This window comes from Lynx rufus, unplaced genomic scaffold, assembly GCF_022079265.1.
Source record: "Lynx rufus isolate CCGP_SWC_20201006 ecotype Redwood Valley unplaced genomic scaffold, mLynRuf1.p SCAF_8, whole genome shotgun sequence".
NCBI classification, from domain to species: Eukaryota; Metazoa; Chordata; class Mammalia; order Carnivora; family Felidae; genus Lynx; species Lynx rufus.
In genome coordinates, this window is record NW_025814896.1 from 114,864,086 (window position 1) to 114,883,418 (window position 19,333).

General features: G+C 39.1%; 1 protein-coding gene across 2 annotated transcripts in view; it reads right to left on the reverse strand.

Moving 5' to 3' along the window:
• Positions 1-14,865, reverse strand: part of SPAST (spastin) — a 51,567-nt gene extending 36,702 nt beyond the window's left edge. For both annotated transcript variants that reach the window (XM_047068029.1, XM_047068028.1), the window contains exon 1: positions 14,199-14,865. In XM_047068029.1, coding sequence (XP_046923985.1) covers positions 14,199-14,613 — 415 coding nt within the window. In that variant the 5' untranslated portion in view covers positions 14,614-14,865. The remainder of the gene's footprint in view (positions 1-14,198) is intronic.
• Positions 14,866-19,333: the final 4,468 nt, after the last annotated feature.

The following is a 19,333-nucleotide window of genomic DNA, read 5'->3' on the forward strand; positions in this document are numbered from 1 at the left end:
CCACCTACTCCTTCCATCATCCCCCAAATAAATCACTAACTAGATTCAGCCCCTGGGATGGAGTAATTTCTTACTAATTGTAGTGCCACTAGTATTTCACACAGCTTCTAGGCCAGAATAATGACACATGAAGAAATTATTAAGCATTTGTTATAAGGGTGGGTGGCTCAGTCGGTTAAGCATCCAACTCTTGGTTTAGGCTAAGGTCATGATCTCATCGTTCATAAGTTCGAGCCCCACATGGGTCTCCATGCTGACAACGTGGAACTGCTTGGAATTCTCTCTTTCTCCCTCTCTCTGTGCCCGTCCCCACTCACTCTCAAAATAACTTAAAAAAAATAATTTCTTACATACCAATTCAATTCAAATTTCTTACCATCCAATTCAAATTATTTGGATGCTGACCTTCCTATTTTTTTAATAAAAAAACCTATTTACATGTACTTTTGGTTTTTTAATTTGAAAAAAAGGGAGGGAAATATAGAAAACAGTAAAATAGCATTTGCATTCTGAGTGGTGGGAAATGATAACAATGTCACATTTGCTTAAACATTTTTTTTCATAAATTACAATAATAGATACAAAAGAAGTTCCTTTTTTGTGCCTCTTCCCATTTCCAAGCTCCTTTCCTTTCTAGAAACCACTATAATATATTCAGTGAGTATCTTTCTAGTACATGTTTTTCTATTGTACCTATTTTATTTCTACCATTTAAAAATTTTACATCGCTTTTGAGTTCTATGTTGCCATATAGAGATCTACTTCATTCATTTTGACTTCTATATAGTATTCTTTAAAAAAATTTTTTTTAATGTTTATTTATTCTTGAGAGAGAGAGACAGAGACAGAGCATAAGCGGGGGGAGGGTGAGAGTGAGAGAGGGACACAAAATCCGAAGCAGGCTCCAGGCTCTGAGCTGTCAGCACAGAGCCCGAAGTGGGGCTCAAACTCACAAGCTGTGAGATCATGACCTGAGCTGAAGTCAGATGCTCAACCGACTGAGCCACCCAGGTGCCTCTCTATATAGTATCCTTTATCATCCTATAATTTATTTGACTATTTTTCTATTAAAATATATTTAGTTTATTTCCAGTGTCTCAGTATTTCAAATAATGCTGCAATAAACATGCTTGTACCTGTCCTTGTATGTATATGTGCCAATTTCTCTAGGGTATGTTTAAGGGGTAGAATTAATGAGTCATAGTTCAGTTCATTTCCATCCACCAGAATCAACAAACTACTTTTCGAGAGTGCCTGCACCAATTTCCACTCCTAATAGCAGTGTATGACACTTACCACTGGCAACATCCAAATAAATGTTTTAAGGAGGCTGAGTATATTACTATCTGCAAATGAAATGACTGATTACAGATAAACTCACGTGCTCAATACTCAATTACCTAACATTTTTTGATACGAGGTAGTTGATTTGCTATATTAATTGAATCTCTAAGTCAGTATGATAGTAGAAAATGCATAAATAATTATTACAAGACTTATAAGTACAAGACTACTGGAGAAAGGATAGATATATAGGTCAATAGAACAGAAGAGAAAGTCCAGAAATAGACCCACACACATAACATGGATTGACTTTGACAAAGATGACAAGGTAAGTCAATGAAGAAAGAACAGCCTATTCAAAAAATGATGCTAGAATAACAGCCCTCCATATAAAAAAGAAACCTTCATACAACATAGAAAAAATTAACTTGAAATGGATCACAGACCTAAATGTAAAACCTAAAACTACTTAATTGATAGAAGAAAACAGACAAAATTCTTTGTGATTGTGGCTTAGGCAGAGATTTAGAAGATAAAAATCACAAACCTTAAGAGAAAAAAACCTGATAAACTAGATTGCATTAAAATTAAAAGCTGGGGCACCAGGGTGGCTCAGTCAGTTAAGCGTCCAACTCTTTATCTCAGCTCAGGCCTTGATCTCACGGTTGTGAGTTCAAGTCCTATGCTGGACTCTGTGTGGAGCACGAAGCCTACTTTAAAAAAAAAAAAAAAATTAAAAGCTCCTGCTCCTTAAAAGACAGAGTTAGATAATGAAAACACAAGCCCCAAATTGAATGGGAGAAAATATTTGCAAACCACTATGTCTAAAAAAAGACATGTAACCAGAATACATAAAGAACTCTTACAATGATAAAAAAAATTATCCTCATTAAAATATAGTAGGCAAAAGATCAAATAATGTATACTTTATCAAAGACAGACGTAACTCGCAAAGAAGCACAAGAAAAGATGTTCAACATTATTAGCTTTTAGGTAACTACAAATTAAAATCACAAGATCCCACTAAGTACCTAATTTAGAATGGAAAACAATTCCAATACATCGACTATACCCCCCCCAAAATTTTTTAAAGCACTTAAAATTATAAGACAAAATAAAAATGGACCTCACATATACTTGGAAGGGTGAATACAAAGTACAGCCACTTTGGGAGAAAGTCTGATAGCTTATGATATTAACATACACATGTTTACCACATGACCCAGCAATCCCTTCTTCTTTGTATTTACCCAAAGAAATGAAATGAAAACATTAAAGACCAGTACATGAATGCTTATAACAACAGCTTTATTCATAAGAGCTAAAAACTGGAAACAATCTAGATGTCCATCATTTAGTGAATGGATTAACAAAATGTGGTACATCCATATGTAGAATATTATCCAGCAGTAAAAAGGAACAAACTACTGGTAAATGTAGGAATGTGCATGAATCTGAAAAACATGCTAAACGAAAGAAGCTAGACACAAAAGGCTACAGACTGTATGAATCCATTTAAATGACACTCAGTGAAGACAAAACTATAGGGACAGATCAGATCCGTGACTACCAGGGGCTAATCGAAAGGCAAGGGGACTGATTACAAAGGGGCACAAAGTAGCTTTTGGAATGATAAAACATTCAGTATATGTTGTTGTTATGGTTACCCAACTCTTTGTAAATACTCACTTAACTACACACTCTTAAAAGGGTTCAATTTTACTGTATGTAAATTATACCTCAATAAATCTGACTCTTAAAAAGTGCAATACTCTCAACATTTATGTAGAAGTATATTCGTTGTGGCTTAGAATATTACACCTGAACTACAATCTTCATTACAAGATTAAAATACAAAAATTAGAAAAATATTTTTAAAACATCTGTTTAAAGGGATAAAAGAGTTTTCAAAACAGTGAAAAGTACCAAAATTTGTAAAGGTACCATTTCATATTCATTAGGATGAATTACTAAAATTACAAAAATTACTAAAATATAGAAAGGAAAAAAGCCAACAGAGGTGGGTCTAGCATTTGGAGCACTTTTCTACCTGAAGCAACTGCCAATTCTGAAAGCAAAAGTGGCCAAGAAACTAAGCAGAGCTTTCAGCAGACTCATAGAACTAAATTGACAAAATGCAAATTCCAGGACGTGTCCAGAAAAAATAGTGGCAAAGCTTCCAAGATTTTGGTTGGGACCCTGCATTACTGAAGAGTTAAGAACTAGACCAGCCTGCACAATGGCTAGAAACCATACTTAAATCACTTCACTACCTTTACCCTGAAAGTAAGGGAAACTACAGCCCCTACCGTCCACTGATCACCCTTTTGACCAAACTGTGGCAGAAAAACCAAAGCTTCCAATGGTCTCCAGCACAGAAAAGGCCCTCAATACAGTTCTTAGTTTCCTTTATACATTGTTCTTAACTCTATAAACCCAAGTAATACTCAAACTCAACCAACCAAACTGGACCAAGTCAAGAGAAGAGTGGGGCGGCAGAAACTTACATTCACTGTTGTAGTTGAAATTATTAGCTAATAATTTTAACTACAAGCAAACTACATAATCTATGGCAGGGACCCAAAGGTCAAATATTGTCAACTACCTGTTTTAGTACATAAAACTTTACTGGATCACACCTACTATATGAGAATTTTGAGTAGCTGTGACAACTTAAAATATTTACTAAATATTTACTAAATTCAACAACAAAAAATCAAACCCAACATAAAAACTGACAAAGGACATAAAAAGACATTTTCAAAGTAGATATAGAAATAACCAATAAGCAAATGAAAAAATGCTCAACATCAGAAATTAGGGAATGCAAATCAAAACCATGATGAGGCATTGTTTCACATCCATTAGGAAGGCTATTATTTAAAAAACCCTGAAACTAACCAATGTGGAGAAATTAGAAACCCTTGCCCACTGGTAGTAGCAACATACAAATGGTACAACTGATGTGGAAAAGTCCCTCAAAAAATTAAACACAGAATTACCATATGATCCAGCAATTCTACTCCTATGCAGATACTCAAAAATACTGAAAGCAGGGAAGCAAACAGATACCTGTATATTCATGTCCATAGTAGCATTATTCACAATAGATGGAAACAACCCAAATGTCCATCAAAAGACAAATAGTTAAACAAAATGTGGTGTGTGTGTGTGTGTGTGTGTGTGTATATATATATATATGTATATATATATATATAAAATGGAATATTAGGCAGCCTTTAAAAGGAATGAAATCTGGGACGCCCGGGTGGCTCAGTCGGATAAGAGTCCGACTCTTGATTTCAGCTCATGTCATGATGTAATGGTTCATGGGTTTGAGCCCCACTTCGGGTTCTGCACTGGCAATGGGGAGCCTGCTTGGGATTCTCTCTCTCTCTCTCTCTCTCTCTCTCTCTCTCTCTCTCGTGCTCTCGCTCTCTCTCTGCCCCTGCCCTGCTTGATCTTGCTCTCTAAAATAAATAAATTAATTTAAAAAAAGGAATGAAATCTGATACATACTACAACATGGCTAATGAACCCTGAAAACATTATGTTAAGTGAGGCAAGTCAGACACACAAAAAATACCATATGATTCCATTTACATAAGGTACCTGGAATAGGGAAATTCATACAAACAGAAAGTAGAACAGAAATTACCAGGGACAGAGGAAAGGGGAGAATGGAGAAGGGAATATAGGTGGAGAGTTATTATTTAATAGGTACAGAGTTTCTGTCTGGATTGATAAAAAGTTCTAGAAATGGATAGTAGTGATGGTTGCACAACACTGGGAATGTATTAAATGCCACTGAATTGTATACTTAAAATGATTAAAACAGCAAATTTTATGTTATCTATGCTTTACGACAATAAAAAAATTACTGGGGCACCTGGGTGCCTCAGTTGGTTAAGTGTCTGACTCCTGATTTCAGCTCAGGTCATGATCTCATGGTTCATTAGATTGAGCCCAGCATTAGCACAGAGCTTGCTTAGGATTCTCTCTCACCCTCTCTCTCTGCCTCTCCCCCCACCCCACCCCCTGCACGTGCACATTCTCTCAAAATGAATAAACTTAAAAAAAATTACTAAATGGCCCATTATAAGCAATTTGCTATCCCTTGGTATACAGCAATGAAAATGAACAAAACTGCTGCCATGTGCAACATCACAGAATAATTGACAAGCATTTATTGATTTCATTGTAAAGCTCAAGATGAGGAAAAACTGATCTATAGTGTTAGAGTTAGGATTTGTAGATACCTTCACAAAAGATGGGGAAAAGGAGCACGTGGAAGATGGAAGAAAGCATGACAAAGGCAGGCTTTTTGAAGTAATATTCTATTTTTTTAATGTTTTTATTTATTTTTGAGAGAGAGAGCAAGTGGAAGAGGGGCAGAGAGAAAGAGAGGCAGAGAGAAAGAGAGAAAAAGAGAGAGAGAGAGAGAGAGAGAGAGAGAGAGAGAGAGAAGACACAGAATCCGAAGCAGGCTCCAGGCTCTGAGCTGTCAGCACAGAGCCCCACATGGGGCTTGAACCCATGAATCACGAGATCATGACCTGCACTGAAGTCAGACACTCAACTGACTGAGCTGCCCAGGTGCACCAGTAATATTCCATTTCTTAACCTGGTGGGGTTTCAGACTGCTATGTTCACTTTGAAAATTCATTAAGCAATAAAGTAATTGTGCACTTTATATATAAGTTAATCAAAGTTTACTTAAAAACTAAAGAACAGGAGATCAGATATATTGATATGCAAAGAGAGTCCCAATACATTGAAAAGGTACAGATCAGTTTATTATAACATTTGTTTCCTCTAATGAATACTTACATTTATATAAGTAAACAAAATCAGATAACTTATTAGCAATCATCTTCCCAAGGCTAAGATTACAGAGGATTTTTACTCCCTATATTTGTTCATTATTTTAATTTTTGAGTATGTGCTACTGTACAAGCAACAGAAATACTAACAACATCCGTCTTTAAATTTGAGGTAAGTCTAGGGGTACCTGGGTGGCTCAATCAGTTAAGGGGCTGACTCTTGATTTCTGCTCAGGTCACAATCTCATGATCGGTGAGATCGAGCCCCATGCTGGGCTCTGCATAATGGCATGGAGCCTCCTTGGGATTCTCTCTCTGACTCTTCCCCACTTGCGCTCGCTCTTTCAAAATAAACAATTTTAATTTAAAAAATATAAATAAATAGAGCTAAATATAGTGGACTAAGTTATGAATTATCTACTTCATCTTTTTCATTCATACAGTAGTAGTACCCACACTGCCAGAGGGAGGGTCAAAACAAGAGTAGTTTGAGGTAGAGAGAGAGGGTATGTGTTTGTAGTAAGTAAGAAGATGGGGACATAAGTCCTCGCTCATCATTTACAAAATTTTTTTTACATGTTTATTTATTTTTGAGAGAAAGAGAGACAGCATGAATGGGGAAGGGGTAGAGAGAGAGGGAGACACAGGATCCAAAGCAGGCTCCATACTCTGAGCTGTCAGCGTAGAGCCCAACGCGGGGCTCGAACTCACGAGCCGTGAGATCGTGACCTGAGCCGAAGTCGGACGCTCAACTGACTGAGCCACTCAGGCACCCCATTGGTCATCATTTAATAGCTGTATGACTTTGGGAAAGTCAGTCAATCTCTCTGAGCTTTAGTCTCCTGACCTAAAAGCAAGATGACATTTTTTTACCTAACCGAGTTATGTCAAAAATCAAATGAAATAGGATATGTGACAGACAATACTTTAAATAATAAAGAAGCATGTAAACATTACTTTTACTATTTTTATTACTTAGTACATTTGTTGGTTGACTAATTTAAATCCTTCTACTTCTAAACTGCATGCACAGTTGTACGTTCTTGAGTTTTCCTCATTTAAGTTATATAAAGCCACTGCTTTTACTTATTTAGTCCTTAGTATATGCCTACAAAAAATTCCAGGGAACAAATATATTCATTTTCCTACACAATTTTCTGCTAGCAACTTGCAAGTGTCACAATTGACAGAGTAACAAGTATCTTTAAAAATCCTACAATAGATTTTATTGTGTGCTAAATACTAAGAAACCACAGGGACCATGAAGCATCAGCAAATAGCCCCCAGATTAATTCTCTCATAGGTCACTATCACTGGAAAGGACACTTAATTAAAAAAATTTTTTTTTAATGTCTATTCATTTTTTGAAAGAGAGAGAGAGCACGTGCATACGCACGAGTAGGGGAGGAGTGGAGAGAGAGGGAGACACAGAATTCGAATCGGGCTCCAGGCTCTAAGCCGTCAGCACAGAGCCCAATGTGGGGCTCAAACTCATGAGCCACAAGATCATGACCTGAGTTGAAGCTGGACGCTCAACCAACTGAGCCACCCAGGCGCCCCTGAAAAGGACACTTTCTACTGTGTTTTAATTCAGCAAGAAAGTCACACTTGCATTCACTTTCTAACTTCAAGGTTTATTTCTAAAGTAAAAACTTATTTTCCAGGGCGCCTGGGTAGCTCAGTCGGTTGAGGGTCCAACTTCGGCTCAGGTCATGATCTCATTGCTTGTGGGTTTGAGCCCCCGATCGGGCTCTGTGCTGACAACTCAGAACCTGAAGCCTCCTTCAGACTTTGTGTCCCCCTCTCTTTCTGTCCCTCCCTGACTCATGTTCTGTCTTTCTCTCCCTCAAAAATAAAATAAACATTAAAAAAATATTTTTTAACTTATTTTCCCATTTAATTCCCATGTTTTGAATTAAAAAGTTTTGAATCCCTTGTAAAGAAATCATTTCGGTTTTGGACATTTTCTTTAAACCTTAAGAATGCCAATTAATTTATCTTTTTAAAAGTCTTTTGTATTTACTATGGGTAGTGGGTAAGTTTAATTTTTTTCGGTGCATTTTCTCTATTTTCCAAATTCTCCACAAAAAGCTTGCATTACATTCATATATGAATACAGAAAGATTGGGGCGCCGGGGTGGCTCAGTCTGTTAAGTGTCTGACTCTTGACTTCAGCTCAGGTCATGTTCTCATGGTTCATGAGTTTGAGCCCTGAATCGGGCTCTACACTAACAGTGTGGAGCCTGATTGCGTGCTTGGGATTGTCTCTCTCTCCCTCTCTCTCTGCCCTGTCTCTGCTCACGTGCATGTGCGCATGCTCTTGCTCTCTCTCAAAATAAACTTTACCAAAATTTTAAAGAAAGTACAAAAACATTAATTTTATCTCTTTTATAATAAGAAGCTAAGACACTAAGTGAGCTTAGGCAGAGACTTCCAACTTTTTTTCTGAACTAAGGGTCACAATTAGCAAAAAGATTTTTATATCACTCTTTAGATAATTCTCTGTCTTTCCCAAATGTAATTTACACTGCACTTGTGTCCTAAAAATGGTAACAGAAACTAGGTATGAAGGCTTAAAACAATGTTCTAACATAACCTCTAGAAGTTATAATTTAAGAGGATTGTTGAAATTAAAAACAGTAGTTCCATTTTCTGAGGACCTACTAGGTGCAAGCACTAAGTATTTTCCAAACATGGTCTCAGTATAGTAAGTAACTTGCCCAAGATCTTAAATAGTCAGAATTCAAATGCCATTTTGGATATTAGGCGCTGCAATTAAAAAAAGGATAAAATTAGACCCTCAAAGCTAAGGAAGAGGAAAGCAGTCCCTAACACCCAGGAGCTGGCCTAGTACTATCAGTATCAGCTAGGGTCTGGTGTAACTAAGAGTTGATCTGGCATTACACCTAGGTCTGGTGTTCTTTTGAACATAAACAATTTCATACAACATTAGCATCAGATAAGGCTACTCTATGATGGTGATGGATCAAGACAAACACAAGACACAGACAAAACATGAACACTGTCCAAGCCATGAAATACCAAACACCCCCCTTTTCAGCCTAATGAGTGCTTCTCAACCAGTAACAGCTTTAGCCTTATTCTGTTCTTCCCTCTTCCTAAATCACATTTAATCACATTTAATCATAGAATATCTCCACCTCCTCATATCATCCAGAGTAAAACTCTACTTCCTTAAATCCTCCTCAAAATCACCCAATACAAGCCCAAATCCTAGAGTAAGTTATTTCCAACACCCCTTCCCTAGGATGCCATGGTTTCCACAGTGCACGTTCTCCCTGCTTCAACGATAAATCACACCTGTTCAATTACAGGTGTGTGTTCCTAGCGATGGTTGACTGAAAGACATTGACAAAACCCACTTAAAAACAACAGTTACTTCTCTTCCTCTCTATTGTAGCATAAAGTATCTGTAGAAGAGCTGGAAAGATACATGAATAAGTTTAGAATGTCTATGCTCTACCTAGTTAGCTGTAAAACAAGTCTCCAAGATAATCATAGATTTTGCTATTTTTCTTTCTTCATTGACCAGAAAGAACAACTGCTGACATGTGAGTCTGCTCAAAGTTTTATTCTATAGGATATCTAGCGTGAGCAGTTAATCCACAAAGAGAAAAAATAGGCTACATTAGCACATTAATAATTTCACGGGTATTATATAGGTCAAGGAGAATTGTAAGTCAAAAAAAGAGGAAACCATTAGAAAAATAGAGAATCCATACTTTGCTAGAAGTCAAAAGGCCAACTACTGGATTGGATGGAGCACGGGGAATATGATAGTAGAAAAAAGAGGTAGGAAAGGTTAGGGAAGATCCTTTGTCAATAATTTAATAATTTTAATAATTTAATAATTTAATATCCATTTACTGACTATTCCTCAACTATCATCTAGATAACTCATCTGGATAGATTCTTAGGAATCTAGTTACCAGGTGAGTTTTATAGGGTTTAACTACATTCTACATTAGGAAAAATATAAACTGCAATAAAAAAGATCTAAAAACACAGCAAGGGATACAGTTCCGAACAGTGGCTGCCTTTTTGTCTTTTTAGTGCAAATGCCACTAACTAGTCTTGAAGAGAAATGTGAAATGTTTATTGTGTATTTAATAAAAGATGATGTTATTCTTTTGGAAAAGGGTGATATTATGTGAATGTCCATCCATCAGAATAATTATTTCCTTGTTCTAATCATAGAAACTTCAGAGCATAATCATCAGGCCCAAGAAAATTGTCTGAAATCAGTCTTTTCAACATGGTGACTAGCAGGTTTTAAGGGTAAAAGAAAGCATACCAAATCTGACATTTATTTTCTCTATTCTCTATCTTTACCTTCTGAAAATACAGATAGGCAAGTATTTTGTGCGTGTTTTAAACAGTGTAAGGATGCATTATAGGGAATTATACAATTATACAATTTTTCAAAATTCTGCTTTAAATATAAACTGGGAATAAATATAAAAAGATTCTATTAGACAATTTCTGTCCTTGATGCCAGGTTCTTCAGCGCTACAATATCCTGAGAAACCAACTCTCTCTCTTTCATACAACATACTGGGCCCTTACTGTCAAGTTCTACATACTCCAGGCAATCAAACCACACCTACAAAACCTGCACCACTACTTGCAGGAGTCATGCCAAACATGTTTGGTCATGTTCCGGTTAATCCAAAGACCCACTATGACAACCTCCTCCTTTCCCCCAAGTATTCCAAAGGGTCTAGTGCAAGCATTACAAAATAGAGAACCTGCCTAGTATAAAGCAGAAAGTACAATATTCTTAAGTTCACCTAAACTCCGTTCCTGGTTCTGCTAATGTGAGTTCACTCTTTAAATTTCAGTTTCTCCATACACATGATGAATATAAAAGGTTATCAGTTTTCCAAAGATGTTCAACAATTAAAAATATATCCACAAATTATTTAACTCCTTGACAAAAATGAGAAATATATAAAATGCATGAAAACACACACATCTTTTATTAATCACATAGCAAATGCCGTCTTATCTCACTGGAGAGGAAGTGAGTTTTTCTTAAGTAGCATCGAGAATGCAGAGCTATGCAAATGAATTAGTATCCAATAAATTCTTGCTTTAATGAATAGAACTCAACTATCCTTACATTAGGTAAACAGAATTTGCTGTGTTATTCTTCTCTGTTTAAAATAGTGTGGCTTCATACAAACTTAGCCATTTATGAAAATTCAGTATCAAAGCTGAGTATGCCAAAAGAATAAAATACAAAATAAGCAGTCACTATATAATCCACACGTATACACTACTTTATTAAAATAAGATTTAATTTGGCCTTTATTACTTCAAAGCATCAAATGTTTCAATTAATTAACACCACTACAGTCTGAAATAGCGCACTTCACCTGCAGAAACAAAGTGGCTTTCAGCACATTTAGAAGCTAAATCAAGTTGCTAAGGGAATAGCACTGCATCACATTACTAGCCCCTTGATGGTTTACCAGAGTTAGGAAACCTTTGATGACTGATTTAAAGACAATTCATTTCTTGCTTTTTCTTTTTTTTTTTTTTTTAAGTAGGCCTCATGCCCAGCACAGAGCCCAGTGTGGGGCTTGAACTCACGACCCCAAGACCAAGACCTGAGCCAAGATCAAGAGTCGGACACTTAACCGATGGAGACACCCAGCAGCCTCAAAGGGTTCTATTTGTTCATATATACAGTATTTTGACACAGTGGGAAAGAGGGAGAATGAAATTCTCGTATTCTTCTATATTGTCAAAGACAGCTGAGAGATAAATAGGCTTCAAATGTGAACTCTTGCAACTACTGGATTAAGGCTCAAGTACAAAAAGTTTCAATATTCTAAAGAAAAAATAGGAGATAGAAGGGAACCATGACAATATAAACTTAGCTTTAACTCATTTTTAAAGGAAAATGAATAATTTGTTTCAGTTTGAATTAGTTTTGGCATATAAGGCATCAGTTGCAGAACTCAAAGTGAAGAGTTACCAAAGCCCATTCCGACATCTTTTAGAAACTCAAATAAAGCAAAAAACTTTGAATAGAAACATTATTGGTAGAATGAGGGTGATGTGGTCCATGGATTGCTGAAATATTTATACTTAAAAAATATTTTAGGAGGATTTAACTATAATAGATGCAGGCATACATGTGATACTCTAAGATAAATTATAAGTATGAAACACAAAGTCTAAATTCTACTTCTGTCACTTATCCCTCACATGAAACTGATTTCTCTTTAAATCTAATAGCCTCAGATCTTTTTTTTTTTTTTCTCATATCTAGGTTTTCCTTGCCCTCTCCTCTTATCCTACCTCCCTCCTAACTCCCATCACTCAGTGTTAAATAAAATATCCTTATATTTTCTGGCATTCTTTTCCTAAATACTACAATGAACCTACCTTTAAAGATCTTCCCTCTATTCTAAACCATCTTTTGACCTAGACTGGTAAACTTCTGAAGACCCTACTGTAACCAGATAGTTCAATAAAACAGTGCTTCTCTAGGAAGAGACGATGGTACTCTTCATCCTCACCAAGGATCCTTGGATGTTCCTAAGTGGTGGTACAGCATAAAGCAGTTAACAAAAAACTTCCTTCCACAAACACATGGTATTTTTGTTCTTAAACAGACTCCTTCCTATAACTCTTTTTTTTTTTAAATAAAGATTTTTTTTAAAGCAATCTCTACACCCAACGGGGGGCTCAAACTCAGAACCCTGAGATCAAGAGCTGTGTGTTCCACCAACTGAGCCAGCAAGGTGTCCTTTCCTAGAACTCTCTTAACCTCCACTGTCCTAACAATCAAAAACCATGAATGCCTGTCCCTTTCCTTAAATCCAAAGGAAATAGGTTTCAACAAAACTGAAATTCTAGAACAGTTTCTGCAGTTGACAGTGGTGAAATATTGCAAATGAACAGATTTTTTTTTTCCTTTCTAACTGACAATGTAAGTGAACACCTAATTGAGGTGGGATAGAAAAATGTTCTTTGGTAGTTACAGGAAAAAGAAGATCTCAGCGTACCAGAGGGAGAGATGAAAGGAGGGATTTTCAAAATGTTTTAAGACGTCTTCTAACTTCAGCTCTCATCTTCCATAAAAAATTTTTTTTCATAAGCAATCAGCATAGGTTTGAAATGCTTTAATCCTTTGGGACTCAGTTTGTTCATCTGTAAAATGCTGATACTAACAGTACTTTTAACTCACAGGGTAATTGTGAGGATTAAATAGGTAATACACACAAACCTAATAGTACAGTGCTTGGTGCACAGAACCACTTAAAAACGTTTAAAAAAATCTAAAGGATATAGATTTCGCTTTCATTCAAAGTGGGAAAGAGGGAGATGAAAAAAAAGATATACATCTTTGCTTCAAGTTTTATTATAAAACGAGCTATGTAAGTTTTTCCTGTTCATTTATTTAACATTTCAATTTAGAAACTTAGAGGCAACCTTGTTATACTGATTTACATAAAATCAAACAAGGCACAAATTTCACGTTAAACTAGAACTTGACAGAAAAGCACTTGGGAGTCATTCTATTGATAAAATGCCTGTCCTGTAACTTCAAACAAAATGCCAATTTAGCTATAATCCGATGCAGCTGTTCCTTTCAAAATTAAGTCACCATTTGTTCTTTTTTTTTCTGACACTACAGTACCTTGCTTTCATTAAAAGCTTCTAACAAGGCACAGCTTCTCCGATACCAAAACCTTTTGGAAACCTGGCTCAGAGGAAGCCACACACTGTTTACAGTGCTAGAAAGGATCCGTGTGGTCACTCTAGGACAACTGTCACTAGCACGTCCGGCTGTCTCAGGGACTTGGGTCATGTCGAAGTGAAGGGGAAGGCTGGTGTCTGAAACAAAGTCGACAGCTAGGGTGGCTGAACGGGGGGAGGTTTAACTGAGAACAGGACGAGGGTCTGACCGCGGTGAAGCCGTCTGGTGGGGTGGATCAATTCCGAGGGTGCACTGCCCACTCCCAGAGCAAAGGGACGCAGGTGTTGCCATCCCTCGGCAACCCCACCGCTTTCTTCCTGGCGCCGCCTCCCCCCTCCCCTCAGCCCCCTAGTTACCTTTCTCGTCCTCATCGATGCGCAGGGCAACGGAGATGTACTCGAAGGCCTGTTTGTGGAAGGCTCGGACGCGCTCGGCCTCCCCGCCCGGCACTGGTGCCGGGGGCGAGGCCGAGGCCGGCGCCGGCGCGGCCCGGGAGCTCCTCTTGGCAGCCATGAGGGCGCGGGAGAAGCGCTGGCAGAGCCACACGAAGAGGAGCCCCAGGTGGAAGGCGACGAACCGCAGCAGCGCGAAGCCTATGAACAGCGGGTAGGAGAAGTAGTACAGGTTCCGCTTATGCTGCGACTCGGGCGGGGGGGCCGGCCTGGGGGCGGGACGGGCGGGGGTCAGGCAGGGGGGCGGAGGCCTGGGAGGCACCGGGCTGCTGCCGCCGCCGGAGCCTTTCTTCTTCCCTCGTCCACCCGGAGAATTCATTCACAGCTCCCACTGCCGCCGCCGCCATAACCCGCCTCCCGCAGACCGACGGCGACCAAGCGACGGCGGCGGCCACTGGGACGGCGAGGGCCACAGACGCCCGCGCGCCCGCCGGTCCCAGGAGCTCGGCACCTCCACGCGCTGCTCGCAGGCTCCGCCCCTTTCTCCGCGCTCGGCCAAGAGCACAACCCCTTTCCTCCTCCAGCGGTCGGTAGCTCCTGCCCCTCCCTCTCGGTGTCCTCTCAGCCTCCTGGTAGCTCCGAGCGGTGACCGCGCACGCGCACGCACACCCATATCTTTCTCCGGCGCGCGCGCGCACGCCGCCGTCTTTGTTGACCCGAGCTCCTACTGCGCGTGTGCAGTTCCCGCCCTTTGGGCCCTTCCCAGCGGGACTACTGTTCCCAAGGTACAGTTCGGCTACGTTGTCCTCAGGGACTAGTCGCTCTACTGACAACGCTGTCCCCGGCAACTGCTTAGCAGGGAACCTTGGTCATCAACTCCTCAACGCAGCGGGTACAGCTGCGGCTTGGGGTCGTTCTGCTAGTTCGCAGGGCTCCTGTCTCGCACTGTCATCGTTTTCTTATATTTCTTTCAGCATTTTCTGCCAGTCTTCCGCAAGGGATGGTTCACCTGTGTTCCATCTCAAAAGTAATGGGTACCATGAAAACACTCTCAGTGTCCATCTATAGGAAAATGATTAAATGAATTTTGGAATACCTATATGTAATTCCGTGGACCATTTAAAAAGAATGAGGTGGACCTATATGTACTGCTAAAGAAAGGTGTCCAGGATATATTGTTAAGTGAAAATAGGAAATTACCGATCGGTGTGGTATGATCCTATTTTGTATTAAAAAGAAAAAAAAAAGTAAGGGTACCAATCTGGGAATTATTATCAGAGAAAGAAGCAATTGTAGAGACGTATAAACTCAAGGTCACCGAAAACAAAAATGTTAGCTCACTGGAATAAAGTGAACGATTCTAGAGGTTTAATTAGTATGTGTTTAGATGTCTATTTTGAAGAATTAATTCGTTTGAATAGAGACATTCCTAGGTTTTGCACAGTAATCACCCCACAGCTTACTAAAGAGTCCAGACTGGGCCTTTTTTTTTTTTTTTTTTTAATCTACTGGATGTCCCTTCCTTTGGGGAACTACCTACCCACTTCTGCTGCCTGTATTCCAATGAGCTGCAAGCACTGAACCCAACCTCCAAGATCACAGAAGTGGAAACATGAGGTTAATATACTCTCCTAGAAACTGGAATCTTGGATGGACACACTGGGATAAAAGATAGTAGGAACTGAGTTCCTCTAAAGAGCTAGTCTATCAGTTCATCTCATTGAGATCCCCAGAGCTGCCAGTCTCCTGGACTGGTCACTTGATAGTGTAATCTATCCAATAAACTATTCAGCCTGTATCTCTATTTCTCTGTTTCTCTCTCTCCCTTTCTCCATCTATCCCTCTTTTGTTTCCTCTCTTTTTCTTTTTACTTGGGTTAGCCATAGTTGTTTCTTGTTGCCTAAAATTAAGGAATCCTAACTGATAAAGTCCCCATTGTTGACAGAGTGAGGTTTATAAATGCTTCATGCCAGCTTCCAAGAATCTCCGTATTCTGGCCAAAATTTTGTCTAATTTTTTCCCACTACTACCTCCCTACAAACATAGGTTATTGCAAAAATGACTTACCCCCTGTTTCGCTCCAACTGCTCCCCACCCCTTTGCCTGCCTCTGTGCTTCTGCCAATTCCTCATTCTGAAATGTCCTTTCCTTCATATTTGATTAATTTCCATTCCTGACGTTTCTCTTTTGAACACCATAGTACTTTTGTTGTAATGTGAAATCCCTTATATTTATACATATATCATGCAAAGAAGATATGTGTAACTTATATGTACAAAGAAAAATAATGAAACAAACAGCATCCAGTTTAAGAAAAACTAATGTGACCTGTTCCTTGAAGCACTTTGTGAGCCCCTCCCTAATCTCAATCTCCCCCTTTCGAGGAAGCTGCTGTCCAAAATTTTGTACTCATTGTTCCTTTGCCTTTCATTTTAGTTTTGCAATGTCTGTATGTATTTCTATACCATATATTGTATAGTTTTGCCTGGTTTTGACCTTATACAAATGCAACCATACCACATGTATTCTTAATTAGCAGTTTTCTGCTCAATAGTTAAGTGTTTATGATAACTCCTTGTTGATTTGTATAGGTATAGTACATTTATTTTCACTGCTATGTGGTTTTCCACTATATGAATTTACAACAATTTATTTTACCATTCAACTGTTGATGGTGACAGTTTTGTTTTTGTTTTTCCTTAAACAACTTTTTAACTTGCCAAGACATGGCATATAGTAGAGTGGATCTGGAGTCAGATTGGTTGCATTTAAATCCCTGCCCCACCACTTTCTATGATCTTGGACTGGTGAGTGACTCAGCTTTCACATCTATTACATAATAACAGATTAGTGCCTGGAATGAAGTTGCTGCTTGATAAGTTGTTGAATGAAGAATGGTTCTCTCACATCTACACATATACTATAATCCACTAAAATGAATTACTAGCAACTTTCCAAACATTCATTGCCCTTTCCTAGGACCACAGTTATCCTTGTGTCATTTTTCTTTCCCTTAGAATTGCTTCTCCTCCTACTTCCACTGTCAAAATCTCTCATGGCTTAACCATAATGTTATCTTCTTTTCTTAAATATTTATTTATTTTGAGGAGGGAGGGGAAGAGAGAGAGGGAGAGACTGAGTCCCAAGCAGGTTCCATGCTATCAGCACGGAGCCCCACTTGGGACTTGATCCCACAAACCATGAGATCATGACCTGAGCTGAAACCAAGAGTCAAATGCTTAACCGACTGCGCCACCCAGGCACCCCTGTAATGTTATCTTGTCAATAAATCCTTCCCTTATCACCTGCAGCAGAAATGATTCTATTTTTTTTTAATTTTTTTTTCAATGTTTATTTATTTTTCGGACAGAGAGAGACAGAGCATGAACGGGGGAGGGGCAGAGAGAGAGGGAGACACAGAATCGGAAACAGGCTCCAGGCTCTGAGCCATCAGCCCAGAGCCTGACGCGGGGCTCGAACTCACGGACCGCGAGATCGTGACCTGGCTGAAGTCGGACGCTTAACCGACTGCGCCACCCAGGCGCCCCTCTATTTTTTAATTCTTATGACAATTTGGTTGTGTTACTCTATGACTCTTCTAATATATTGCCTTGTGTGACAGTTATTTAAATGCTTTGTCACCTCCTGGTATAGATGATAAACTTATTTCAAGGCAGTGGCCAAACCTGACCCATTTTGGCTTACTTTCTGCACCTAGCCTGATGCCTTGCTTATAGTACTCACTTAATAAATACCAACAATTTGAGGGGCACCTGCGTGGCTCAGTCAGACTTCAGCTCAGGTCATGATCTCACGGTTCGTGGGTTTGAGCCCCACATCAGGCTCTGCACTGACAGCTCGGAGCCTGGAGCCTGCTTCCAATTCTGTGTCTTCTGCTCTCTCTCTGTCTCTCTCCCCTGCTTGTGCACACTCTCTCTGTCTCTCAATAAACATTTTTTAAAAATTAAAAAAAGTCAATAATTCGAAAAACAATTCAAACAGGTAATTGTTGTAAATATCTGTTGCTGTGTAATAAACCACTCCAAAAATTTACTGGCTTAAGATTACAGCCATTTATTTACTCATGATTTTGTGGATGAGCAATTTGGGCTGAATTTAGCAGGCAATTCTTCTTTTGGCCTTGCCTTGCCTGAGGTCATTCATGTAGATGTTGGTCATCTGATGGCTTGATTGAGCCTGGGTGGCCTAACTATCCTCACTCATGTGCCCAAATGGCAGTGGTAGCTGTTGGCTCGGGTATGTGTCTCCAGCAGTATATTCCAGACTTGTTTACATAGCATCTGACTTCAAGAGAGCATGTGTGGAGGGGCGCCTGGGTGACTCAGTCGGTTAAGCGTCCTAAGCTCAGGTCGTGATCCCACGGCTTGTGGGTTAGTGCCCAGCAGCATCGGGCTCTGTGTTGACAGCTCAGGGCCTAGAGCCTGCTTCGGATTCTGTGTCTCCCTCTCTCTCTGCCCCTCCCCTGCGTGTGCTCTCTTTCTCTCTTGAAAATAAATAAATGTTTAAAAAATTAAAAAAAAAATTTTTAAAGAGAGTATGAGTGGAAGTGCAAGTTCTCTTAAAGCCTAAACCCCACAGCTGCACATTGTCATTTCTGCTGCATTCTGTCATCAAAGCAAATTGCAAGTCCAACTCCAAACCCAGAAATGGGAGAATAAATTCTACACTTGATGGAGGAGTGACAAATTCACACTGCTAAGGGGGAATTTCTATATGGAATTATTGTGGCCATCTTTGCAAATAATCTACCCTAGTGATTATGTGTAAAATTTCCTTTTATCTCAAGTTAAAATTTCAGCTTAAACTGTAGATGGATTACTCATCTAAGAAAGCATTTCCCAACCATTTTGCTGAATCACAAAAACCTTCTTAGTTTTAATCGTGAGGTAAATTAACACAATTTTAGGGTAACAGGAACAATAAGATGATGACTAGTACTACTAATATTTATTGACTCCATATTCTGGGCTAAGCAGGTTACCTTATACTGTCTCATTCAACCATCACTATTTGAGTTAAGCATTGCTGTCTACATCTTTAAAAATAAGGAACCCAGGGGTGCCTGGGTGGCTCAGTCG